The sequence below is a fragment of the Strix aluco genome, chromosome 27 (assembly GCF_031877795.1).
Source record: "Strix aluco isolate bStrAlu1 chromosome 27, bStrAlu1.hap1, whole genome shotgun sequence".
Lineage (NCBI taxonomy): Eukaryota > Metazoa > Chordata > Aves > Strigiformes > Strigidae > Strix > Strix aluco.
In genome coordinates, this window is record NC_133957.1 from 2491765 (window position 1) to 2516884 (window position 25120).

Consider the following 25120-nt stretch of genomic DNA (forward strand, 5'->3'; position numbering starts at 1 on the left):
CCCCCTAATCCCCCTCCACCATCACCCCCCCAATCCCCCTCCAGCATCACCCTCCCAATCCCCCTCCAGCACCATCCCCAGGTCCCCTCCAGTATCACCCCCCCAGCATCACCCTGATCCCCGTCCAGCATCCCCCCCCAGTTCCCCCTGGCATCCCCCCAACTGCCCCCAGCATCCCTCCTGGCCTCCTCCAGCATCCTCCCCCACAACCTGCCCCCCTCCAAGCTGCAGCCAGCGCTGCCCCCCACACCCCCACGCTCCAGCTCAGGGCAAACCCAGCTCTTTTCTCCCCCAAAGATCCCACAGAGATCCTGCCCCAGCAGGAAAGGGTCAGAAACAGAGCGGGGATGGATTTTCGCCCCCTCCAATGGGCATTTTACAAAACTCTTGGCAAACACTCGAAACGCTGCTGTGCCCGAGCAGTTGAGGGCTCTGGATGGGCTCAGCCACTTCAGTTTTGTGTCCTCCACAATGCCAAAAGTATTTAATATTTTCAAGAGAAACTGAGCTCAAAAAACCCCCTCAATCACTCGCCCAGGGGACTGGCAGCAAGGCTCGCCCCGCTGCACCAGTTGCCCCCTTAGCCCTTCCCACTAGCCCCAGTTGCCTGTTTTTCTCCAAGAAAGGCCTTTGGCAAAAATCTTAAATGAAATGTAAAATCCCCTCCCAAAACCACCGACCCAAGATATTGCTGTCAGCTAAATCTCTTCCAAAAACAATTCTTGAAAATTATTGAATTGCCTGAAAACGTCCATTCTTTGCTCCATCTTCCAGTTTCTGCCTCCTTGAGCTCACGTCCAAACGCAATGGGATCAAGAAACATTTCTCTTCCATTAATAGGAGGTGAAAATAGAGGGTCAGTTATTAATTAACAGAGCCATTAGTGACTTCCCATCCTTGCTGGTGGCACTGACGAGTTCCTGCTGCAGGTCGGGGGGAGATGATCCCACTTTCCCTTATTTCCGATGACATTTCCCAGAACCATCCAGAGACTGGAGACAGCCACAGTAGTCAGAGGGTTTTTCCTCCAAGAAATATTGTTCTTGCTGCAGGAAATTTAAATTTTTCATCACTCTCCCATTAGAGGGATTAAATCTCCCCCTCCTGCCCCATAGGATCCCCATTTCTTTTGGCTCCTCTGAAAACATGGCCCCAACAGAGTCTGATATTGGAGTTTGGGGGCATTCGTACACGGGGTGATGCACAGAGCACGTGTGCACACGTGTGTGCATGGGCACGTGCACATTGCCAGGACACTCACGCTCCCCCCAGCACCTGGGCAGCCCCTTCTCCCTCACCATACCCCAATTAAAACACCCAACAACTGCATATTTTCCACCCAAATCTGGTTTTCAGCTGCATTTTTGCTGGCTTGGGTTTCTCTTGGAGCATTATTGGCGGCTCCAGCTTTTTCAAGCCTTGGTCTGAGAACAAGAGCCGAAGGACTTCTCCCGTGTTTGCCCGACGCACACGCCCAGCAGCGAGAATTAACGCAGGTTTAATCCAGGTTTGATTTTCTAATTTGTCCTTACAGGAAAGTGCCCTCACCCAGCTCCTGCCTTTTCCAGAATGACACCCACCGGTGAGTCGAACCTGGGCAAAAACAATAACATGCCACCCACTCTCCGCAGTTAAGACAAGCACCCTATACTTAAGGTTATTTAGGAAGCAGAGGCACATTCATGCCAGTGGAAAGTGCTGGATTAAAAAAAGAAGCTCCTGTGTCATTGTGGACCATCTGGCTGGGAAGGGGGTGACTAATTGCACCGCACAAAGCAACATCTAAAAATATAACGAAGCACATTGAGAAAGGCCAAGCAGCGAAGTTAAGTTTGATGAACTTCAATTGCTCAATCGTTCCGAGTCACCAGGGATGGAACATCTTTCCAGAAGGGGTTGTTGGGCGTTGGAATGGGCTGCCCAGGGCAGGGGGGGAGTCCCCATCCCTGGAGGGGTTGAAGAGTCGGGTTGAGCCAGCGCTGAGGGATCTGGTGGAGTTGGGAACGGTCAGGGGGAGGTTCATGGTGGGGCTGGAGGAGCTTCAAGGGCTTTTCCAACCTAGACATTTCTGTGGTTCTGTGAACATCAGGTGAAAATTTCATCACGGGTGACCCCAAACACACCTGCTGTGGTTTTTCACATCGTTTTGGGCAATCCGGTGCCTCAGTGCGATACGGTGCAGCAGCGCAGCTGCCTCGGCACGGCCGCTCATGGAGACCAACCTGCACCATGGTTGCTTTGACTCCTGAAAAAAGACATCTGTGCTTGTGATTATTAAATTAAATTTACCGGATGTGCTTTCAAAGCAAGAGCCACTGGGCTGGTTTTCTTCCTTCCGGCATTCTGGATGGCTGTTACAGTTTTATACCAAATAAATTTATGGCTCTTCTTGTTCCAGTTTGCTTTCTGATCCGGCGCTTCCAGTAAATCAGCATGCTGGGAAAACAGATTTTCTTCCAGGCCCTGTAGAGGAGCACAAAACACTATAAAATCATCCCACCGCCTAATTAATTTGAGGATCCACAGGAGGAAACTTGGAGCTGAAGATGCCAATGGGAAAGTTGCACCATGACATGAGAAAACCCACTTTGACCTTCAGCGAAATAAAGGTCTCGCCTTCTGCCCCAGGGCAGAAAGCAGCTCCAATATCTGTGTGAATGGAGGAACCAAGCTCAAAGCTGTGGTTCTGAAGAAAGAAGTTGTAGGATTTGTCTTGGAAAAAAGTTCTCAGAGAAATGGCTTTGCCCCCCACAAACCCTGGGTTAGCCAGGGCCCATGGTGCTGTCAGCCCAGTGCCCTGCCCTGTGCACGTCTTGGCTGAAAGGGCAGAATCCTCGGGACACACAGATGTTTGTCATCAGCTCTGCCGTGGTCACAGCACATTCATAAACGCCGCTCTATTTCTGGGAAGAGACTTGACTCATGACTATTATCAGCTGAAGACGAGATGTTGGAGCTGGAGATTGCAGTTAGTCCTGATCCGTGGAAGCAGAGGAGAATCTGGCCGTTGATTTCAATGCAGGTTGCCTCAAACATGGGATGCCAAACCCATTTCAGAAGCAACTCGCAAAACACAAAGGCCTGGGATGAGGTTCCCCCCCCTTCCCAAAAAAAAAAGGGCCTATTTGGGGATTTGGGGCTAATCCATGCTTCATGCCTCAGTTTCCCCACCTCTGCAGGTGAATTCTTTTGCAAAACACCCGGACAGCCACTGACAGAGAGTGCTATATAACTAACTGCAGGTGCTGTTAACGAACAAATATAATCTTAATCCTGGTCGCATGGATGACACCCTCACGTTACTTGCTCCTGCTATTCAGGGCAAGATCAAAACCTTGCTTGAGGGCAAACCACAGCCCAGCGAGGTTCACCCAGGCTCTGGCGAAGAACCAGCTGCAGGACCGGACGCTGCCCCCTCTGTATCGCCCCGTCACAGCCACCCACCGCCTCCCTGAGCCATTCGTTCAGAAGACGGTTTCCCCAAGAGACCAGATAGAAAGCCAGGACAGTAACACGCGTGTCAGTCGATCCCTGCGCTGGAGGGGCCCCTCTCCCCTCTGCTGCTCTCTAAACACAGTGGGACCCCAGCCAGGAGAGCCCAGCCCATGCCGACCGGGGCTGATAAGCCTCTTCCCACCTGGAGAGGGATCAATTAAACTCCCGTAAGTCACTGAGCTGGAGCTGATGAGGTTTTAATGAGTGAGAAGAGCTCTTGGTTATGCCCTTCCCAGTAACACACGTGGAAGGCGCGATCCGGTCGGTGCATCACGCCGCTGAGCCTCTCTCAAAAGGTTCAGTGACCATGAAAACGTTGTGATTCTCCCACCCAACCTTCCACGTTCTTGGAAAAAGCCAATGCAACTTCTCAAACAGCCCCAACTATTTATGGAAAATTCATTTCCATCCAGTTAAAGGTGAATTTTAAAAAATTTCCATTTCCCATTGAGTTACAGCTCCCCTGCCCAGCCCCACACGCATCCGGACCCCAGGACAGAAGCAGCTTTGATATCCACAAAGCTCAACAAGCCAAAACACACCCAGAGTCCTCAACCAGTGCATCAAGCAGCGCACCAGGGACCGCATTTGGGAGGCCACTGGATTCCACAGAAGGGGACCACGGCCTGAGCGGGCTCCAGTCAAAGCCAGCGGCAGGATCTTGTGAAGGCCCAGAGCCCATCACATTGACGGAGGTACAAATATGCGAATTTCTGCTCTCAAAGACAAGTCCTACTTCAGATGGGCTAAGACGTGCTTTAAATAGTCCACTTGGCCCGCCGCGCCCGAGGGGAAAATCTCCTGGCAAATGTCACAAGTCTGAGCATCCTCAGCCGCGAGCACGGCGCCTTGCCCCAGCGTGCCGTCCTCCAGCACCCAGCCCGGCGTCCAGGACGTCTGCGGGGAGCGAAGGGGAAAAGCGGTCAGTGGGAACAGCAGAGCAACCTCTTTCCAAGCCCCCAGCTGTGTCCAGCCTCCAGCCCAGGGTCTGCCACGCCGAAGCGCAGCTTCCAAAAGCAGACACTGTGGTTTTGTGCCTGCAGAAAGGCTGGGCTAAGGGCTGCTCCCTCGTGCTGGAGTCTGAAGGAGTCTGAGCCCCCCCCTCACTTCATCCTCGCCAAAATCCAGCAGAGGATCCTGTCTCTGTATGGCAACCTAGCATCCCCCATCACCCATCTCTTACCCCTCAGCAGCTACAATCACTATCCAAGGCAGAACATGAGAAAAGTGCTTTCGCAAGAAGCAAACTGGAGCGCATGTGTAATTTCCTTTTTGTGCCATTATCATTTAAGCGCTGATAAGGCACATTAAGGCTTTACCAGACAGACACCTCTTCCACTTCTTTCTTTTTTCTCCTTCTTCCTAAAAGGAAACTAGCTTCTAAATATAGCCCAGGCTCAAAATCGATGTCTTTCCCCATGAATATGTAGCCATGGCAGTCATGAAATAATTTTTAAGAGTCTCATTTGGAAGAAGGAATGAAAGGAAATGGGCTTGGCATTACAGCGACCCTCGCTGCTAAGCCCAGGGTCGGTGTCCCACTCGTAACACACATTGCGAAGGGCTGCCAGGATGTCTGAGGGGCCAGGGTTTAGGATGTCTTTAGAAATCATCCTTTTGAGGGCATAAAGCAAATATTCAAGAGCTCATTTAATTTGCAGACCCAAAGGAGGTCGATACAGTTTTGGCCCCCCAAGACTCAATCAAGTACTTCAGGAGTTCCTCGGTGCCTCAGAAGGGATCACGGGAGGGACTTCTCCCAAAGTGCATCAGGTGCTGCTTGGCAGCCAGATCCCGGGGGCTCTGAGGTACCTAATTCCCCTGGGAACCAGAGAATCCGGTGCCTAGAGACTTTTTCAGGACATAACCCTAAACCTTCACTCTGCCACAGCTTCCCAGGTGTTACAGCAGGGCTGATGGAGAGGATGCTGAAGATGGACAGATGCCATTACACTGGGAAGAGCACGCAAAAGTCACCAACAAAAGTCCCCATCAGCTTCACAATTTACCTTCACGGGTCCCCGGATCTCTACCGGGACTTTAGCCTCAGCAGGCAGAGCACTTTTCCCGGGAGCATCTTCCCTCCGAAGGGTTTCTGGGGCTTCATAGAGGTCCAGAAGGGTCAGGAAGGAGTCCCCGACAGCTGGGTTTGGTGCCGTCAATTCTTGCGGGCTGCAGCAAGCCCTCACTTCTTCCCTGGTAGGAAACATCCTACAGGTTTTCAGCCACACGTCTACATCCACCTTCCCGCTCCTCTCTGCCTTGCTGCTGCCAAAAACTACGGCAGGAGCCGCTCCTCCGGTCCCACCGCCACAGACGCCGGCGCTGGGCGGGTACTTGCCATCGAAGTCGGGCACCGCGCTGGCTGCGTGCGAGCTCCCTGCCTCGGCGGGGGCCGGCGCCTCCGAGCGCTTCTGGGGGCTGTCCGGGGGCCTTTCTCTCTCCTCTGTGACCGTATCCTCCGTGCACTGGATGGGCAGCGACGTGGGGATATCTTTGAAAGCAAGCAAACCAGAGCGGTCACTCCTGGGACTTTAACGGCGTTTTGTGTTTTCCTTTCCCACTGCCTGGTTTTCCTTTTTGCTTGTGAAACAACTCGCCTGTCCCCACACTTGATTAAATACGAGGCTGGACCAGCAAAGAAAGTGTCTGAGGACGGAGTCGGAGGAGCATCAGCTCCCTTAGGAGACGTTAAGACGTCGCTGCGTCCCCAGAAGCCAGGCTGATCCCACTAATGGCTTTGGTTTAGGTCCTGTCTGGAGCCATTTATTTGCGTGGCAGCCCCAGAAGGACACACAGACGGCAGAGCTGTGGGGAAAGGAGGCGAGCCCAGAGGTGGGATGCACACAAGGCTGCCGGTTTCACAGCACGGGGCAGCTGTTTGCCCCAGCCAATCCCTCCTGACCACAAAAAACACCCTTTAAGGTCGGGAACATCCTGCGGGAGTGATGTGACTGCCGGGGGGGACGGACAAGGACCACAGTCAGGGCACCAGGAGGGAGATTTCTTGGAAAACCAGGAAGGCTGCTGGGGAGGGCCAGAACATTTCCCCGGGTGCTTTCCAGGCTGTGGAGGCTCCATCACCACCCCTGCATCCCACAACCACTCTAGGCAACGAGTACCACCTGCCCCACGCTCCTTCCCCCTCTCCCCAGGGGCAAGATGTGTGAATAAGCAGCAGCAGCCTGCGGCGGTTTTAGCGTGGCTCTAAGCAGACACAGACACACGTTACTCTGCGTTTGATGGAGAAGGCGAAGCCAAAAAGCCGTGACAGCCAGCACGGGTTGTGGAGCACGTTTCTGCCTTAAACCAGCCGCACGTGACCCCCACTTCCCACAGCAAACTTCTTGCCAGCATCAGGACAAAAGTTCAAATTCCACTTGCCAGCCTGGATCTGCAGTTTGAGCAGCTCCCTCGCCGGCCCCGCTGCTTACCGGGGACGGGTCCCTTCCTGGCAGTCAGCTTCTGGAGCAGCTTCCCCTGCTTGGTGCACAGATCCTGCAGCCTGGCGACTTCCTCACAGAGCTGGAGGAATATTGCTTCCATCTCCGTGGTGCCTGATCAGGAGAAAAGCAAGAGGAAATGCCCAGCTGGGTGTTATCCAAAGGCAGCAAGGAGCCACTGAGGTTACCCTGAGCTGGTGGGATGGGGACGACCAGGCTCGGTCGTGCTGCAGGATCCCTGGAGATCCCACGTGCTCATGCACACGGAACTGCAAAGAAAGAAGCACTCCCAGTTCCCTTACAATTTACTCAGAAAAAAACTGAAAGGAGAAGTGATTCTTTCCGAGTCAGGGGATAACCGAACAGACAAGCTGGGCTTTTCCACCTCTCAGCCCACAGCTGCTGCAAGCTCAACTCCAAACACCCAAAAAGTCCCATTTATTGAAAAAGCTACTGGGAAAAGTTGCCTTTCCCATTCACTTAGTACCCGGGGATCGAATTTTTTGTGCGGTGGCATGAAAGCAAACTCCTGACAACTAAACCCATACAGGGAAGGACGTCCAAGCATGAGGGCACAATTCCCCTTTCTTGAGATGTTCAGCCCTGAGCTGCCCCTTCTGCTCTCAAAAATACTCCGCAAATTAAAACCTAGCTCATGCCCACACGGTATGCGTTAACTAAATATTGTTACTACAAAGAAAAATCTCTCTGCGTTGTGTTCAACACATTTCTCCTTGCTTCAACAGCTGTATTGTGGATTAGACTTTCCAGTTTTACCATATTGCACCAATTATTACCAGTCTGAAAGATAATAAATAAAACCAAAGCTCAGTACAAATCTGCAAGCCATCTGCAACGTACATTTTAATCTGAAAGATTTGTGCAATCTCGATTAGCATAAATATGCAAATGGAGTTTTGCTTCCTGTCATATTTTCCAGGTTCGCTGCTGCTCAGTGCTGCAAATTTAAGCTCCGGCTCTGTAATTAGGGGCTCGACTGATCAGTCTGATGGAGCCTCCTCTGGCGCTCGGGGCGATGTGGATTCCCCGGTAGGAGCAAAGGGCAGAAATCCCGACTGACCCGAAGGAAACGCACCCGGCACAAGGAAAACTGCGGACAAAATGGTAAGGTTCACTGCCAGGGCAGGTATTTCTGCGCCTCTCCCACCACAAACAAGCCGTGATGGTAACTGCCTTGTACTTTCAGCCGTTGGGATCCCACCGACTCTTAAAAACCAAGGATAAACATTTTGCACCCTCCAAAGCAGCTAGCTCCGGAGCTAACATATCGAATTAAAGATTAAGAGGATGTATTTTGCCTGAGAGTTATATATAACTATGCCAATTAATTATTAAGAAGCGTGTGATTTGGAGCTGTCATTCCCAAGCAAGCCTGTATTGATTTTGTACGATCCCTGCTGGTTTTTCAGGAGCTAACTGCCTCTTCATTTCCCGCAAATTACTTTTGTGACACTAGAAGGACGGTGCACTGGGAGATTTTAATCTCCTGCGTAACCTGAAAAGCATTTCACAAATTGCAATTAAAGGAAGCAATCCGAGAACACAAAAATCCTGGGGAAATCAGATGCTGGGGGTTCACCGAGTGACTCGAGGGGCAGGACCTGCCTTCAGCCGCGTTCTCCCTTGGTGACAGGGAACGGGGCTGGTTTAACGCCGTGAAAAGCCCGTCCCCACTCCACCCCCCCGCAACACAGCCCAGCGTGGACCCTGTGAAGCTAAAAAAGCTCCATTTTCCGCAGAAGCGCACTTACTCTGGAGGGGGGCCCTCCTTCCCCTGGCCGGGCGTCCGCAGCGCAACATCAGGCTCGGCGAGTCACAGCTGAGAAAAAAGTTCAGCAGCAGCAAACTTTGGGGTAGGGAATTTCCCCTTCAGTTTTTGTGCTAAGAGCGAAACCTCTGCACGGCGGCGAGGCAGGAAACAAAGCGGCAGTGAATTACAGGCAGCCGCTGCGCAAACCCAGGGTTTAAATTTAGCTCTGAAAAGCACAGGAGACGATTATGAAGGCCAAGGGTGGCCTCATGGCGGGTGAGTGTTGGCTCCTCTCTGCGCCGCGCCGAGCGAGGAAGGTACCTTTTCTGTGACTCAGTTTCCCCCTGACTTTCTCTATCAACCTGTTAGTGCTTTAATGTGGAGGCTGCTGGGTCTTTGTGCATCTGCAGTGCCCTGCCCGACTTATCCCCTGTAAGGCAGCTAATATTCAAGCTAATATCCCAATAATCCAAATTAATACTCACTCTGCTCCAGCTCAAATCCCCCAAATCCTCCACACAGCGCAGGAGCCAAAGCAAAATCCTCAGCTGGGTGATTAAAATCACCGCTTCTCAACGAGGGGGTTCAGTTTTGGGCCCCTCACCCCAAAAAGGCCCTTGAATGACTCGAGCGTGTCCAGAGAAGGGCAACGGAGCTGGTGCAGGGTCTGGAGCACAGGTCTGATGGGGAGCGGCTGAGGGAACTGGGGGGGTTTAGTGTGGAGAAGAGGAGGCTGAGGGGAGACCTCCTGGCCCTCTGCAACTCCCTGAAAGGAGGGTGCAGAGAGGGGGGAGGAGTCTCTTGAGCCAAGGAGCCAGCGGCAGGCCAAGAGGGAATGGCCTCAAGCTGCGCCAGGGCAGGGTCAGACTGGCTCTTAGGAAGGATTTCTTTGCAGAAGGGGCTGTTGGGCGTTGGAATGGGCTGCCCAGGGCAGGGGGGGAGTCCCCATCCCTGGAGGGGTTGAAGAGTCGGGTTGAGCCAGCGCTGAGGGATCTGGTGGAGTTGGGAACGGTCAGGGGGAGGTTCATGGTGGGGCTGGAGGAGCTTCAAGGGCTTTTCCAACCCAGATGGTTCTGGGATTCTGTAAAACCCACTCAGGGCTCATCCCTCCGGCATCCCGAAGCAGCTGGGGTTTCCCCATCACCCTCCTGCTTCTCTGCCCTCCCGCATGTCTCAACGGCAGCCTCCCCTGGGGTGCACAGGTTTGGGGGCCGCTTGTGCCCTCCCATGCAAGCGCACGATTCCCTCGCCGATGGGCTCGTACCTGTCACATCATCCCTGAAGGGGCTTTGAGTTGCTCTTTCACAGCCCCAGTATCTCACCTGGCTTTTCCGGGGGGTTTTCATGCCAGTGTCTAGCAGCTGCTGATCCTCAGGCTGAAGCTTTATGAAGATATCACCATCTAGTGTTAAACACGGGTCTTGAGGATGTGGGAAACGGGGTGCTCGAAGCGGGGGGCTCGCCGTTTGGGGGCTGCTTCCCGTTTGGCTGATCGCGGCCTCGTCCCCAAGCACGGGCTGGGGGTGCGGGTGGAGAGCAGCCAGCTGGCGCAACCAGTGGGTCGATGTGTAGAGACAGACTAATAAGGGATGGGAATAATTAGCAAGTCCCCGCATTGATAGTCTTTATAGCAACCAGTGTGATCACCAAAAATATTACCAGCAATTATTTCATCCCGGTAAAACCACCAGTAAATAAACTCCCAACCACAGGGAACCGCTGCCCCGAGCTGGGAAGCTCAGGAGGCTCCACGCTGCCCGCAGAGTAATTAATAAATAATAATAATAACAACAAACATGGCACGAACGGGGGAAGAAGCGCGGTTGGAAGGGCTTTCGCACCATGTCGGTGGCTCTCTCCCTGCCAGCCGGCAGTCGGGCAGTACAGGACCTATAGCTCCTGGCAGCACCCCAGTGCCAGGCCTTTACTGGTCCCCAGCACACCTGGGGTCATGCCCCTATGGCTTCTATAGGCCCCTGTGGCTCCCAGCACCCCCAGGCCCTTGTAACCCCTATGGCCTCTATAGGCCCCTGTGGCTCCCAGCACTCCCAAGCCCTTGTAGCCCCTACGGCTTCTATAGGCTCCTGTGGCTCCCAGTACCCCCGGTGCCCGGCCCTTGTGGCCCCTGTAAGCCCCAGCCACCCCCTGCCCCTGCGGTGCCAGGCTCCTATAGCCCCTATGGGCCCCAGCCACTGCCGGCAGCCGCCGTGCTCAGCCCATAGAGCCCCTACAGCCCCGGCGGGCGGCGCTAGGACCGCCGCGTCCTTCCCCGCGGCGGGCGGCACTAGGACCGCGGCGGCGCCGCCCCGTGCACCTGTACCCCGGGGCGGCGGCAGGTGGCGGCGCTGGCCCCGCCCCCCCGCGCCGGCCCCGCCCCGCCGGGACCCGCCCGCGGCCCCGCGCCCGCCGCCGCCGCCGAGCCGGTGAGGGGGGGGGACCCCCGGGCGGGGGGAGCGGGGGAAGGGGGGTCCCGTGCGGAGCCCATCCCCGGGGAAGAGGGGCCGGGGTGGGCCCGGTGCGGAGCTTCCCCCCGCCACCGGGGAAGGGGCGGGGGTGGCCGGGTGATGGGGTCCTCCGGGTCACAAAGGGGCCGGGGGGGGCCGGTGTGGAGCAACCCCGCGGGGGAAGGGTCCGGGGGGCCGGGAGGGAGCCCCCCCGGGGCAGCCCAGCGGGTCCCCGGGGCTCTGTAGCCCCGTGCGCCGCCGTGGGCAGGATCGGGCCCTTTCACCCCGCGGGGCACCCCAGCACCCCTCGGCGGGGCAGAGCTGCCACCCCGCCCATCCCCTGGGGTCCTGGCCTCCCACACCGGGAGCGGGTCCGGGACCCCGAGGACTCGTCCCAACCGGGGTGAGGCCAGCGGCTGGGCGGCGGGAGGCCCGTGGGACCCCCCCTCCGTGCCGAGCAGCCCCCCCTTTCCCCTCACACCCCCCGGCATCACCGGGTCCTACAGCCGGAGCCGTGCTGCGGCGCGAGGAGCCGAATCCCACCGGCACCCGCCGTCGTTTCTCGGTCCCCCGGGGCCGTCCCGGCGGGGTCTCAGGGTGCCGCAGGGTCGCACCCCGCTGCCCGCTGGTGGCTCTTTGCCATCCCGGCGGCTTCCGACGTCGCAGTCGTGGCCACCGGCCCACTGCCACGTGGAGTGCGCGGCCACGTCGGCCGCTGCCGCCCTGTTTGCTCGTGGCGTCGTGTCGGTGTTGATTTGCTTTTATTTTATTTCTTTTCCCATTTTTATTTAGTCCCCTCTGCCAGGGGAGCACCTCTCGATTTCCACCTCTCCCCACGTTTCCTCCCTCCCACACCACAGAGGATGCTCCGGCTGCCACCAAATTTCCACCAAACCCCTTTTCCCCCTCTTGCAAACCCGGTGGGCGATAGTTTGGGCATCGGTTTTCCCGGGAGCAGGACGAGCCCCACCCCGACACGGGGGTTTCGGGGTGGCTGGATGGGACGGAGCAGCGCAGAGCCCGGGGGTTTGCAGGGCTGGTAGCGGAGAGCGCAAGCGCGCCGGGGGCTCGCGCCACAGCTCGCTGCAAAAGCCACCCCAGCACTTTTGGGGGGGGATTTTGGTGGGTTTTATTTTGCTTTTTGGTCAGGGATTGGGGAGGGGGTTTGGGGTGGGACCCCCCTCAGGAGCTGCAGCGCCGCTGTTGTGCACAAACTCTCTCCCTGCGTGCCCGAGTGCCGCCTCGGGGTTTATTAGCATCGCATGGCTAATGAGCGTGCTTCGTTAACGTGGTCACAGCAACGTGGCAGGAAGGAGACTCTCAGAGAGATGAGGAGATAGTGGAAACGGGCTTTTCCTCCCCAAAATGGGTTGCTCTTCACCACTCGCCTCCTCGCACAGCAGTGGCTTGCACCGTGCAACGAAAGCATCGGGACTCAGGAACACAAGTGGAGCGGGAGCATCTTTGCTCAGATACGAGCAGAAATTGATGTGGATTTTTTCCGTAATTCTGCTTTCGGTGCCTCCCGGTCCCGCTGAGGCTCGGGGCTGGGTGCCCTTGGCAGTGAAGCATGGTCCGGCCACCGGCTTTGATCCCCGGCGGCGCTGAAAGCGGCGACCCCGGGGACCGCCTTGTCCCTCCTCCTTTACAAGCTGAAGCTTCCTCGCCCTTGAAGTTGCTGGCAGGTGCCTTTCTCCGCTCCGGGGCTGCACCATTTCCAAGGCAATAAAAAGAAAAGGAAAAAAGAAATAAAGGAGGGGGAGACACCCCGAAGTGGAGGAGGAGGAGATGCCGGTGAATGGCTCCCACGGAGCTTGTCCATGCTCCGGCGGCAGCAGCTCACAAAGAGCAGCCGCGGGAGGTTTCCTCGCCGTGGGAACGCTCGGCCGGTCACGGTGTTTTCGCCGGGTCCTGGCGGAGGATTTGCTGCTGGCGCTGAGCTCTCGGTGGCCGCCGCGCCGGGCTGGGCACCAAACGCTGAATCTGCTGCTCCAATTCAGCCAAAAACGAAGTGCCGCGGGGTCTTGCACGTGTTTTCCTTCCCAGCGATGCCTCAGGCAGGAAAAAAACCCGGGGAAAGGCTTTTTCCACGCGGCCAAAAATATTTCGGCAAATTTTGCAGCTTGCTTTGAGCTTCGTTCTGCCGGCGTGCACGGGGAGGTCGCGGGGGGGGTGTTGCAGCAGCAGCAACTGGCTCAGTCGCAGGAGAAACTGCTTGGGACGTCCCGCGCTCGTGGTGGCCGGATCCAGCACATCTTGTGGCATTTTTCAAACCTCGCTTTTTTCCTGATGTTTTATTTTTAGCACAGATTTAGGGGCTGAAAGGGCCACAGAGGGAGTGAATTTTCCAGGTCTCACTCCCCCCTTGCAGGAAGTGAACTTTATATTAATATATAATGAATATTTTATTGATATGTTAATATCAAGGGGATGCACTTTGGGTGCATCCAGTCTGTGAATTAACCTGTGGGTGTTTCTTCTTCTCCGCAGGTTAGTGGAGCAGAGCAGATCATCATGGAGCACCCTGAGACCCCACATCCCTGAAACACCCATCACCGCAGGGAGGACCCTCCAGAAACCACACGGAAAAAAAAAAAATGAGGCTTTTCCGGAGACGCTACAGCCCCTTGAAGGTGGCGTTGGCAGGCGCCGTTTTTGTCATCTTCCTCTTCATCCTGCAGAAGGACGTGGGGAACAAGGACCGGAGTGAGGAACCCTGGTTAAAGAACATCGTCCAGGGGAAGGACCAAGTCCTTGACCTGATGCTGGGGGCGGTCAACAACATCCGAGACTCGATGCCGAAGCTGCAGATCAGAGCTCCGGTTCGGCAGGAGGAACCAGCCCCCGGCGCTCGCTCCTGCCTGCCCGGTGTCTACACAGCGGCCGAGCTCCGGCCCCTGATGGAGAGACCCCCCCAAGACCCCGCCAGCCCCGGAGCCGACGGCAAAGCCTTCAAGAAGGATCGATGGACACCGGAGGAGACGAAGGAGAAGGAGCGAGGTTACGAGAAGCATTGCTTCAACGCCTTCGCCAGCGACCGCATCTCCCTCCAGCGCGCGCTGGGGCCCGACAGCCGCCCGCCGGAGTAAGAGCCGTCGCCCAAGGAGCCCCGTGGGTCCTCTTGCTCCCTCGACGGGGAAATTTAAGGGGAAATAAAAGCAGATTGGGGACGGGATGTCACCGAGCGTTGACAGGGCATCGAACAGAGGGAGGGCTGAAAAAGTACTTTCTTTTTTTTTTTTTTTCCCTCTCATTTTTGTCCCCTTGGGGTTGGTTTTTAATGGGGAAAAGCCAGCGGCAGCTCTTTGTGTCTCCGCATACCTGCTCGCGGCTGGGTGGCTCCAGCCTCTCCCCCCACTTTCCCTCCTCTCCCTCTTTCATTTCAGCTGGCTCCAGTAATCGGACTTTTTCTTTTCTTAGCCGAGTGGAACAGCCTCAGCCCCCGCTGGGGTAGGGGGGGCGAAGGAAGCGGCATAAACTCAAGAGATTTCCTCGCCCGCCCTCCGGCTGTGGGCTGCCAGATTAAAGCGTGACCCCCCCAGCCCTGTCTGCTCAGGGAGGGTGGGCTGGGGGAGGCTTGGGGGGGGCTTTTGGGGTGGAAAAGAGGCTTGAATAGGAGGTAGAAACCCAGCCCTGGTGTGGAAACCAGCCCCCTCCGCGCTGGCAGGCGATTATCCGTGCTTAGCAGGTGTAGCGGTGACAATGAGGGGGACACCGGGGCGGGCAGGCGGCAGGAATGTGATTCACTCAACCAGCGGCGGGGGGGCGGAGGGAGAGGTAGAAATCAGTCGAGATCAAAGCGGCGCTGAGCTGAGAGCTGCCAGGGGTGGGAGCCGCCCTCCTGCCGCGGGGTTTGGGGGGGACGAGCGGTGGTTCATCGCTGTCACGCTCCCCCCCCCCCGACCCCCGTCTTGCTTAGACCGCTGCTTTTCTCTCTCGGAGGTGCATCGACCAGAAATTCAAGCGGTGCCCCCCCCTGCCCACCACCAGCGTCGTCATCGTCTTCCATAACGAAGCGTGGTCGACGCTGCTGCGGACGGTGTACAGCGTCCTGCACGCCTCGCCGGCCCTCCTGCTCAAGGAGATCATCCTGGTGGACGACGCCAGCACGGACGGTGGGTGGGAGCCGTGCCGGGACGCAGGGGGATGCCAAACGCCTTTCCATCCCCGGGAGCAGCAGCTCGGGGACACGCAGAGGAGAAGCAGCTCACGCTGAGTCTCCGAGCAGCCCGGGATGCATCCAACAGCTCTTCCACGTTGTTTTGCATCTGCCCGGGAGCGCCGTCGGGGTTTTTCCCTTCCTGGCAGCGCTGTTAACCCAGCCCTGGAGAAAAACCAGGTGCTCCTCCTGCATCCTGCAAACACCTCGGCCGCCCGCCGGCTTGCCTGCCAGGCTGCAATCCTCATTAGCTACACCTAGAGCAAATTAATGATGTGGTTCAGCGTCGGGGCACTGGGGAGGAGCGGACTTTGCCCTCGCCCCAGAGATAAATGCTCCCTTTCCGCCCACAGTGTCTGTGTGGGCTCCCGAGGAGCAGAAACCTCGGGGCGGTGCAGGGCTTTATCGCCCAGGAGCTGCCGCTGCAGCAGGGATGCGGGTCAGGCTCTGGGTCCCTTCCCAGGGCAGGTCTCCGGACATGTCAGCTCTCACTTGGCCGTTCGCAGCTTTGGGCTTGGCTGCATCTGCCAAGGAAGGAGAGAAATCCCAATGTCCTTCAGCGACACCCTGCCCGCTGTCCCTCCCTTCAGTGACAGCTCGTCCGCTCGGTCCTGGTGGCACTTCAGCTGCAGGGCACGAGACCCTCTCACCCTGTCGTTCCCCTAATCCCTCTCTAGTGGGGGATTAGGCAGGGCGGGTGCCCAGCTCCTTTGCAAAACTCACTTTCTTTAGCCAAAATCACTCTTGGATTTGGGGGCAAGGAGGCTCTGTGTGTCCCCAGATCTGAACCCGGGTGCAGGGTCTGAGCAGCTGCTCCTGTGAGGGGCAGGAACCAGCATCTACCTGCCTCCCACCCAGCTGGTTGCTCTTCCCCCCTCCCCCAGACTACCTGAAGGACAAGCTGGATCGCTACGTGGAGCAGCTCCAGATCGTGCGAGTCGTGCGGCAGGATGAGCGGAAAGGGCTGATCACGGCGCGGCTGCTGGGGGCCAGCGTGGCCAGCGGGGAGGTCTTGACCTTCCTGGACGCTCACTGTGAGTACCCACCACCTCCGGGGGGGGCCTCAGGGGCCTGGGGGGAAGGGAAGTTGTCTCCACTCAATGGCCAACCCTTCCCCGTGCCGCAGGTGAGTGTTTCCACGGCTGGCTGGAGCCCCTCTTATCCCGCATCGCCGAAGAGCCCACGGCCGTGGTCAGCCCCGACATCGCCACCATCGATCTCAACACCTTTGAGTTCTCCAAGCCCGTCCAGAACGGCAAACAGCACAGCCGGGGCAACTTCGACTGGAGCCTGACCTTCGGCTGGGAGGTTGTTCCACCCCGGGAGAGGCAGCGAAGGAAGGATGAGACCTTCCCCATCAAGTAAGCCATCGCAACGGCGGATTTTTATCCCCTTCGGAGCTCGGGTGATGGTGGCAAAGGTAGGATGAGCCCTGGGAACACCGTGTCCGGACCCAGCTGAGCGTGTGTGGCTGCTGCAGGAGCTTAGGGAGAGACAGCCAGGGGTGGCAAAGAGCTGGGTACCCTGTGCCCCTTCCCCCAGCTGTTTTTGCTCCTTTTTCCAACAAATTGGTGCTTTCCCTGTTGTTTTTGGTGCCTCCGGGCAGGTGATGCTGTCCCTTCCCCGTGGGATGCTCGGCTTGAGGGATCTCGGGTGGTTTGTGCCCAGGAGAGGACGCCCAGGCACGGTCAGGGCCGTGGGGCTGGCAGAGGAGAAACCTGCCCTGGGGTCTGGTGAATTGTGGAGCCATAAAGGACCTTTTGCAAAAACACCTTTCAGTTGCCTCCAACCACCTCTCTGCTCCTGCCAAGTCTCTTGTTAAGGGTTTAATCCCTGACTTGTATCTTCTCGCTCTTGGATACTCAGCTACCTGGGCACAGGGTGGGCACCTGCGCTGGCACAGCAGCAAGAATACGTCACCTGCAGATCAGACCGCACCAAAAACCCCATTTTTATCCCCTTATTTTGCATGCAGAAAAACCTTGAACTGTTTTTCCCACTGCACCTCTCCATCCGTGCCCCACGATAAGCCGGGTGCTCCCTCCGGGAGATACCGGACACCCTGGCTGGCCCCGTCTGCGTCCCGTCCCCCGGCCGGCAGCAGGGCTGCCTTTGTGCACAGGTCACCCGGGAGACGTCCCTGTCCCAATAAAGGTCCCTTTTACCACAGGCCGGCGGTTTGGCTCCCGGCAGCGTCTCATCTCCGCTTGGCAGGAACGCAGCAGCTCAGTGAATCCTTTTTTTTTTCTATTTTTCCTGAATAAAAGCAAGTTTCTGTTCCAGCCTCTTCTAAAGATCAGATGGAAAAGATTAGAGAAGCCGGAGGAGTGAATGGGGCGCTGGCCGCGGAGCTCTAATCTCCCCCCTTCTTTTCGGCGATAGGTTTTTGGTAACAATATCCCCCTCTCGCTCTGGGTCGAGAGCTGGCGGCGGGGCCCCTCGGTGTCACGCTGCCACTGCTGACTCTGTCCCCCCCTGGCAGCCGGGTCCAGCCCCTCCGCCAAAGCCACCACATCTGGGGCACAGCTGGATGGGGCAGGGAGATGGGGGGACACAGCTGCAAAGTGGTCCCACCCACCGTGAGGGCCACGATGTCCCCAGAACTCAGACTTCTTCCTTCCTATTTTTATTTTAACCCTATTTGACCCCCCTTCTCCCTCCCCCATAGGTCCCCGACCTTTGCCGGTGGCCTCTTTGCCATCTCCAGGTCCTACTTTGAGCACATCGGCTCCTACGACGATCAGATGGAGATCTGGGGGGGTGAGAACGTGGAGATGTCCTTCAGGGTAAGGATGGGTCGGTGCCATCTTCAAAGGGCATCTTCAGGGATGCTCCTTGTTGGTGTATGGGGGGGGTTGGACCCCCCACGTCTCAGCCGTTGCCTCCCCATAGGTCTGGCAGTGCGGGGGTCAAGTCGAGATCATCCCTTGCTCCGTCGTGGGTCACGTCTTCCGCTCCAAGAGCCCCCACACCTTCCCCAAGGGCACCCAGGTCATCTCCAGGAACCTGGTCCGCCTGGCCGAGGTCTGGATGGACGACTACAAGGAGATCTTCTACAGGAGGAACCAGCAAGCGGCGCAGATGGCCAGAGAGGTACCAGGCACACCCCGGCTTCTAGTTCTTCCCGGGAGGGCTAATCCTGCTGGGAGCTCAGGCCTGAGCAGAGGAGGAGGTGGACTCAGTCTGGAGGTGGGAAAGCAAATGCACGTGGAAAAATGTAGCCAAAAAGCTATTTTTTTTTTCCCTATTCGGCCATAATGTTTTCTATTAGAAAACCACTGATTTTAAAAAAAAAATTAAATTTTTTTTTACAACACCAAAACCTTGTGCTGTCAAAATGTCCCAGCCCTCGGTGAGCGCCCAGAGCCTGAGGGTACCTGCCAGGTCCCGGGGACGTCTTGCCAGACCCCACCACTGGTCTCAGTCGTGGGCACGGGGTGACGGACGGTGACAAAGCCAGGAGGACCCCTCAGCTCTGAGCCCTGGCTTCAGGAGGGATTTCTTGTTTTTCCTTGCTGGCTTCAGAGGTTAGTTTAATTTTCTCACGTGACTTTGTCGATAGAAGACGTATGGTGACATTACAGACCGGCACAAGCTGAGGGAGCAGCTCCACTGCAAGAACTTCACCTGGTACCTCCAGACCATCTACCCAGAGATGTTTGTCCCTGACCTGACTCCAACTTTTTATGGAGCAGTAAGTACAGGGGTGCCCAGAGCATCCTGCTGGGCTCAGTCCTCGGCTAGAAGCAGCCATGGCAGGGAAGTCCCCGAAACGTTGGGTTTGGGGGTTTTGTATTTAAACCGGCGTGCTGGAGGGTTTTGGTGCAGCCGCCACGTCCGTCACTGCGTCCGTCACCGGCTGGCGGGGCCCTGGCGGGGCCGGTTTGGGCTCTGGCTGACAGTGAAAGAGCTGGAATCCGGCAGAGCTGGTTTGGGGCGAGTTACGGGGTGGGGGACCGGTGGGGAGGTGGCATTGGGTTAAATCGGGCGAAAGATCTGAAAACTTCCACCGGCACCGTGCAGGCGTTGGCAGGCACAGGGTGGACTTGACAAACTGAGCTGGGGCCAGGCAGGACACGGAGCGACTGCTCCATCCCTGAGGACGGAGCTGCCAAAAAAGGTCCCTTTCCTCCGAGCTGGGTGCTGGGGTCTGAGTCGGACCTTCCTCAGCCGGGGCGATGTGAAAGCAGCCGGCAGACGTGGTGACATCCAGGGCGAGGGCTGGGCGCTGCCTCCCATCCGGGTTTTAATTCACCTTTGTTTCCTGAAACCTCATCGCGGGCGGCTCTCACCTTTGACTCGGTGGGACGGAGGCGTTGGCGCGGGCGTTCCTCACGTCCTGGAAAGGTCAGGGGACCCGGACACGGCGCCCGGTGCTGGGACCGTGTTTGTACAGCGATAATTAAGTGCCCCGCAAAGCCCAAACCCAGGGTGGGTCCCTACCCCGGGATCTCGGAGCCCAGCTCACGCCCCTGCCCCCTTTCTCCCCCTCCTCTCTCCCCCCCAGATAAAAAACGAGGGCACCAAGAGCTGCTTGGACGTTGGTGAGAACAACCATGGCGGGAAACCTCTCATCATGTACCCCTGCCACGGGATGGGGGGCAACCAGGTGGGCACCCATCGACCCCCGGCATTTCCCCCTCGGGCACCCCCCCTGTTTTTCCCCTGGAGGTTGCTCTCTCGGGGCGCAGCCGTGCGACATCCCCTCTCTGGTCTTGCCCCCCAGTATTTCGAGTACACGAGCCAGCGGGAGCTGCGGCACAACATCGGGAAGGAGCTCTGCCTGCGGGCGGGCTCGGGCTCGGCCGAGCTGGGGGACTGCCAGTACCGAGGGAAGCCCGGCCGGGTGCCAGCCAGTGAGGAGTGGGACCTGGTGCAGGTGAGGAGATCAGCTCCGTCCCGGGAGTCACCCAGGGGGCTGCTGCCATCATCCCCCGCCATGATGACACTTCTCTGCCGCTCCCCCTCAGTCGCATCCTTCCTTCATCCCACCAGCATCGCTGAGCTGATGCCGCCTTTATTTTTCGGCAGGACCGGCTGATTAAAAACCCGGCCTCCGGTACGTGCCTGACAGCGCGAGGGAAGCACCCGGCGATGGTTCCCTGCGACCCGGCGGACCCCCACCAGCTCTGGTCCTTCACTTAGGCCGGCAGCAGAGCGGCCCGAGCCCCCGGCCGTCCCTAACCACGCTCAGGAAACCAGAATCCAAAAAAACTTCCTGTTTTTTCTTTTTATTTAAGAAGCAAAAGCCTTAAATATGCTGCATTTCACAGTTGCCTTGAACTCAGTCCTGTGCCTTTGGAGTGGGGAAGCCCAGGGAGCCGAGCTCGGCCGGCGATGCCCCACGGAGCCTGAGACGTGGCGGTCGTGGAGATGCCCGAGGACGCTCTTCGGTCCCTGGCTGCTGCTCGTCCTCCCCTCCACGGCTCCAGCCACAGACTCTTAAATTCACATCAGGCCTTTGGAAACGCAGCCGCGCCGCCTCGCACCTGAAAGCTGGGTGGGAAACACCTGCCAGCGAGGAGGAGGATGGTGACTGGCCGTGCGGCTCATCCTGTGGGGGGGCGGATCGTGGTTCGTCGTGGCCCCGTGTGGGTGAGGGAACCCCCCCAGTACTGCCAGGGGGGTGCCAGGACTCGGCCCTCGCCCGCCGCGGCACTGCAGCCATCGTGCGTCGCTGCTGCCAGGCTGGGAGAAGTCGGACTGTCTGCCTTAGATACCAGGCTTCATTTGGGAAGGGGAAGTTAGATTTTTTTTTTTTTTATCATTATTATATGATGATGATTCCTGGGTGTGATTCTGCTCGTCCTCGTGCTGATCTGGAGGAGGGTTTTTCCGCGGATGGCACAGCTCGAACACACCACAGCATCCTCCCAGAGAGGCTCTTGCCAGCGCCCGGGCACGAGATCTCCTCCCTCCCCTGGTTTTCTTCAAGCCCAACTACTGTAGCTGCCACTTCCATTGCCATTTCATTTATAGTGGGGACCAGACCCCCCCTGGAAGTGGCGTGGGGGTGGGAGAACCTGTCTTTGGATACACAACCTCAAATAAAGAGATGATTTATTTTACAGACATTCCATGTCTGGCTTCTTCTGAGCTCCCACCCCTCCTCTGATTTAATTTCCCTCCCTCTTCTTGCCCTGGAAACTCCCTTTTGCACCCTAAATATGACACCTCACAGCCAAAAGTGGCTCAAATTTGGGTTGGGTTGTCCTTGTGCTGGGGCGGAGGCTTCGCTGCCGTCCCTCACTGTGTTACCTTCTGTGCTGATAAAACAAATAAGTGATTATTTGGAGACCATTTTCCCCATGAAATCTCATGTTTTCCTTAGAGATAAGAGCAGAAATGCAGCAGCTGCTTTTTTTTTCTTTCCATATTTTTTTTTGACGGGGTGAACCGATAATCATCGCTATCACTAATGCTGTTTTCCAGCAACTGCTCCATCAGCGGAGCGAAAAACTTGATGCTGCAAGTTCACCCCAAAGAACAGCCTCAATTTCTTTTTAGAGGGGGAAAAAATAAAACTCTTTTGGCCAGAAATCAGCCTTTTATTACGAACCATGTTGGTGTCTCATTTAACTTCCAACTAATGGAAGTTCCAACTTCCAACTAAGGAGCGGCTGAGGGAACTGGGGGGGTTTAGTGTGGAGAAGAGGAGGCTGAGGGGAGACCTCCTGGCCCTCTGCAACTCCCTGAAAGGAGGGTGCAGAGAGGGGGGAGGAGTCTCTTGAGCCAAGGACCCAGCGGCAGGCCAAGAGGGAATGGCCTCAAGCTGCGCCAGGGCAGGGTCAGACTGGCTCTTAGGAAGGATAGGAAGGATTTCTTTGCAGAAGGGGCTGTTGGGCGTTGGAATGGGCTGCCCAGGGCAGGGGGGGAGTCCCCATCCCTGGAGGGGTTGAAGAGTCGGGTTGAGCCAGCGCTGAGGGATCTGGTGGAGTTGGGAACGGTCAGGGGGAGGTTCATGGTGGGGCTGGAGGAGCTTCAAGGGCTTTTCCAACCCAGATGATTCTGGGATTCTGTGACTCTGTAATGTCCTATGGAAGTTGTGTCTGGTCCCTGCCCCAGTGCTGGCTGTCCTGGGTGGGTTTTTTTGGAGGGGGTGAAGGTCTTGCCCTGTGTTTGCCTCGATTTCCCTGTCCCAGGGGCGATGTGGGCACTGCTCATGTGCCAGACAAAACTCTTGGAGGCATCCCATAAATAAACATGATGTGAGAGCCACAGCTGGGGCATCCACAGGGCTCGAGACCAGGAGAAGCTCATGACAGCGTTGCCTGAGATGCGCAGAAGAGGAAGACACAGGAGCAGGACGTCATGTCCCCGGGGATTTGGGCTGCCTGTCCAGAGCCAAGGGACATTTGGGGTGCGCCCAGGGTTTTTTCGGCCCTGACCTTTGGGGCCGTGTGTGTTTTGGAAGACGGACCAAGGCTGCTCGATAGGGCCGTGTCACCTGGTTTTCTTCCCGTCGCTCCTTCTCCATCCCCTTTAAAGCCGCTGGCGGCGCAGCCCTCGCCACAGCCGAAGCGCTGCCGTGCTCCAGGATGATGCTGCAGCTCGTGCTCCTCGCCGCCCTCGCCCTCTGCGGTGCGTCTCCGCGGGAAGTCACTGGCCTCGTTGGCTGATGACGACCCCCCAGTTGGGATTGACCCCCCCCGCACCCTCTCTCCCGCAGGACGCTGCTCCGAGCAGGATCTCGATGGGGTGCAACGGGTGGTCGGTGGGTCCGAGGCGCGCTCACACGCCTGGCCTTCCCAGGTGGGTCCTTCCCGCGGTCAGACAGCAAATCCCGTGGGGGTCTCAGCCCCCCGGGACCATGCTGTGAGCCCCCCCCATGTCTCATACCCCCCCCCCCCCCCCCCTCAGATCTCCCTCCAGTATTACTCTGGTGGCAGCTGGCATCACACCTGTGGAGGGTCCCTCATCCAGAGAAACTGGGTGATGACCGCAGCCCATTGCGTGGATCGGTGAGTGGGAGCAGGGACCCCACCTTCCTCTTCTGGAAAAGCCATTTTCCACCAAAAACCTTTCCAAGGAGGAATTGTGGCTGCCCCAACCCAGAGAGCAACGGTCTTTTAAGATCTTTGCTAGTCCTCCGTTAAGGGGTTACCTGGACCATCTCTGGCAGCATCTTCTCGCACTGAATCTTTCTGTATCAACTCACTCCTGAAATAATCACAATTCAGGGCCTAATCCTCTGTTTTTTCACCTTCCTGGCAGTAACATGAACTTCCGCGTCGTGGCCGGCGAGCACAACCTCAACAGGAACGACGGCAGCGAGCAGGTCTTCAGCGTGAGCAAGATCATCATCAATCCCTCCTGGAACAGCAACAACGCCGCCGGGGGGTAACGCACGTGGGGAGGGGGATCTGGGGGGACCATCGCCGGGAATGGGGGGGCCTTGCAACATCCTCTCCCTCCTCTTGCCAGCTACGACATCGCCCTGCTCCGCCTGGCCAGCTACGCCACCTTGAACAGTTACGTGCAGCTGGCAGTCCTGCCCCAGCAGGGATCCATCCTGCCCAACGACTACCCCTGCTACATCACAGGCTGGGGGCTCACCCGCAGTGAGTGCCGGCGGGTCGTCCCCGCCCTAAATCACCCCAAAAATGTGGGAAACGTGGGGACCTGAATGATATTTTTAAGCTCTTTGAGGTCCCAGGAGGCATCGCACAGGGCTTCGCTCTGGGGATGGAGATGCCCGACATGGGGTTGGTCTGGGGGGGCCCTGGGTGGCGGCTGCAGGCTCTGCTGGGGGGGGAGGGGGGGCTGTTGCCGTGTTTCTGGCCGCGGGTCTCGCAGGTCTTTGCCCACGTGGCATTAACCGGCGCTCGGTTGCGTGCAGCCAACGGGCAGCTCTCCAGCGTCTTGCTGCAGGCGTACCTGCCCGTGGTGGACTACCAGATCTGCTCCAGCCCCTCTTACTGGGGCTCCACCGTCAAGCCCACCATGGTCTGTGCCGGCGGTGACGGCGTACGCTCCGGCTGCCAGGTACGGCCGCGGCATCCCCCTTTCCCCCCCGGCATCCCGCCAGCGTCCCCGTTGCCCCATCTCACGCGGGTTCCCTGGTCTGGCAGGGTGATTCGGGCGGTCCCCTCCACTGCGCGGTGAACGGGCAGTACCAGGTCCACGGCGTCACCAGCTTCGTCTCCAGCCTGGGCTGCAACGTCGCACGCAAACCCACCGTCTTCACCCGCGTCTCTGCCTACATCTCCTGGATAAACAACGTAAGGCGACAGCAGGGCTTGGGCGGCCACGGGCTGAGACCTGGCACTGTCGTTGCACCGATGTACCAGCTCTATCCCGGCTCGGCTCAACCGGTGCCTTTCTTCTGCTTCCAGGTGATAGCCCAGAACTGAGCTGTGGCAGGAGACGAGCCCAGTCCCCGGCTCGGGTGATGGACGTCATCTTCCCCCGTGTTTTGGTCGGAGGGGTTTAAGACCCGTAGCTGGTGTCAATAAAATCTGTTCCTCTCTGGCACTCCAGTGGATGCTTTCCTTGCAATCCTTTCTCCTCCAACCCTCAGCATCCTTTTCCCCTCCCGTCTTCCAGACCATCCCTTCGGCCGCGTCCCTCCTCTTCCTCGAACCTTAGGAAAGAGCTGTGGGGAAAAGCTCTGTGCTTCCGAGGCAGCCAGAAAGTCCTGGGGAGAATGGAAAAGGGGAAAAGGCTGCAAATCAGCTTCATGGGCAGCAACGCGGCTCCTTGGGAACACGGCGGGGATACAGAAGGATATGGGGGAACACAGTCGGGATTTTTCCCTGTCACTAGCTCCATTTCTCCTCCAAATCCAACCCCCTTTGCAGTGAGAGTT

The 25120-nt window shown here is 57.5% G+C and overlaps 3 protein-coding genes across 5 annotated transcripts; 2 read left to right on the forward strand and 1 right to left on the reverse strand.

Moving 5' to 3' along the window:
• Positions 1 to 3676: 3676 nt before the first annotated feature.
• On the reverse strand, positions 3677 to 8759 carry LOC141915708 (uncharacterized). The gene is made up of 4 exons (XM_074807496.1): positions 8711 to 8759; positions 6930 to 7052; positions 5505 to 5989; positions 3677 to 4392 (listed from the first exon to the last, which is right to left on the reverse strand). Exons 1-4 carry the CDS (start codon positions 8757 to 8759, stop codon positions 4228 to 4230), a joined length of 822 nt encoding a protein of 273 aa, XP_074663597.1. The 3' UTR covers positions 3677 to 4227.
• Positions 8760 to 8920: 161 nt separating this feature from the next.
• GALNT6 (polypeptide N-acetylgalactosaminyltransferase 6) lies at positions 8921 to 21384 on the forward strand. 3 transcript variants are annotated; one of them, XM_074807492.1, is made up of 11 exons: positions 8921 to 8985; positions 13644 to 14238; positions 15096 to 15268; positions 16197 to 16346; positions 16439 to 16673; positions 17981 to 18098; positions 18205 to 18405; positions 18875 to 19006; positions 19820 to 19921; positions 20039 to 20191; positions 20344 to 21384. In XM_074807492.1, exons 2-11 carry the CDS (start codon positions 13751 to 13753, stop codon positions 20455 to 20457), a joined length of 1866 nt encoding a protein of 621 aa, XP_074663593.1. In that variant the 5' UTR covers positions 8921 to 8985; positions 13644 to 13750; the 3' UTR covers positions 20458 to 21384. The 3 variants fall into 3 exon arrangements, with proteins under 3 accessions (XP_074663593.1, XP_074663592.1, XP_074663594.1); XM_074807491.1 differs by lacking the exon at positions 8921 to 8985 and having other exon boundaries at positions 13517 to 14238; XM_074807493.1 differs by lacking the exons at positions 8921 to 8985; positions 19820 to 19921; positions 20039 to 20191; positions 20344 to 21384 and adding an exon at positions 19336 to 19471 and having other exon boundaries at positions 13517 to 14238.
• On the forward strand, positions 21093 to 25090 carry CELA1 (chymotrypsin like elastase 1). Its single transcript, XM_074807684.1, has 7 exons — positions 21093 to 21325; positions 22863 to 23064; positions 23173 to 23273; positions 23527 to 23652; positions 23737 to 23873; positions 24152 to 24297; positions 24384 to 25090. The coding sequence occupies exons 1-7, from the start codon at positions 21093 to 21095 to the stop codon at positions 24663 to 24665; spliced, it is 1227 nt and encodes a 408-aa protein (XP_074663785.1). The 3' UTR covers positions 24666 to 25090.
• The last annotated feature ends 30 nt before the right edge of the window (positions 25091 to 25120 follow it).

Bases quoted from the DNA above. Each gene is read 5' to 3' on its own strand.
- LOC141915708 (XM_074807496.1), bottom strand. From the start codon at position 8,759: ATGTTGCGCTGCGGACGCCCGGCCAGGGGAAGGAGGGCCCCCCTCCAG. The intron at 7,053-8,710 runs GTAAGTGCGCTT...TCTCCTGATCAG, and splicing joins AAGGAGGGCCCCCCTCCAGA to GCACCACGGAGATGGAAGCA. The intron at 4,393-5,504 runs GTAAATTGTGAA...CGCTCCCCGCAG, and splicing joins AGATCCGGGGACCCGTGAAG to ACGTCCTGGACGCCGGGCTG.
- GALNT6 (XM_074807492.1), top strand. From the start codon at position 13,751: ATGAGGCTTTTCCGGAGACGCTACAGCCCCTTGAAGGTGGCGTTGGCA. The intron at 15,269-16,196 runs GTGGGTGGGAGC...CCCCTCCCCCAG, and splicing joins GGACGACGCCAGCACGGACG to ACTACCTGAAGGACAAGCTG. The intron at 20,192-20,343 runs GTGAGGAGATCA...ATTTTTCGGCAG, and splicing joins AGGAGTGGGACCTGGTGCAG to GACCGGCTGATTAAAAACCC.
- CELA1 (XM_074807684.1), top strand. From the start codon at position 21,093: ATGATTCCTGGGTGTGATTCTGCTCGTCCTCGTGCTGATCTGGAGGAG. The intron at 23,653-23,736 runs GTAACGCACGTG...TCCTCTTGCCAG, and splicing joins AGCAACAACGCCGCCGGGGG to CTACGACATCGCCCTGCTCC. The intron at 24,298-24,383 runs GTACGGCCGCGG...CTGGTCTGGCAG, and splicing joins GCGTACGCTCCGGCTGCCAG to GGTGATTCGGGCGGTCCCCT.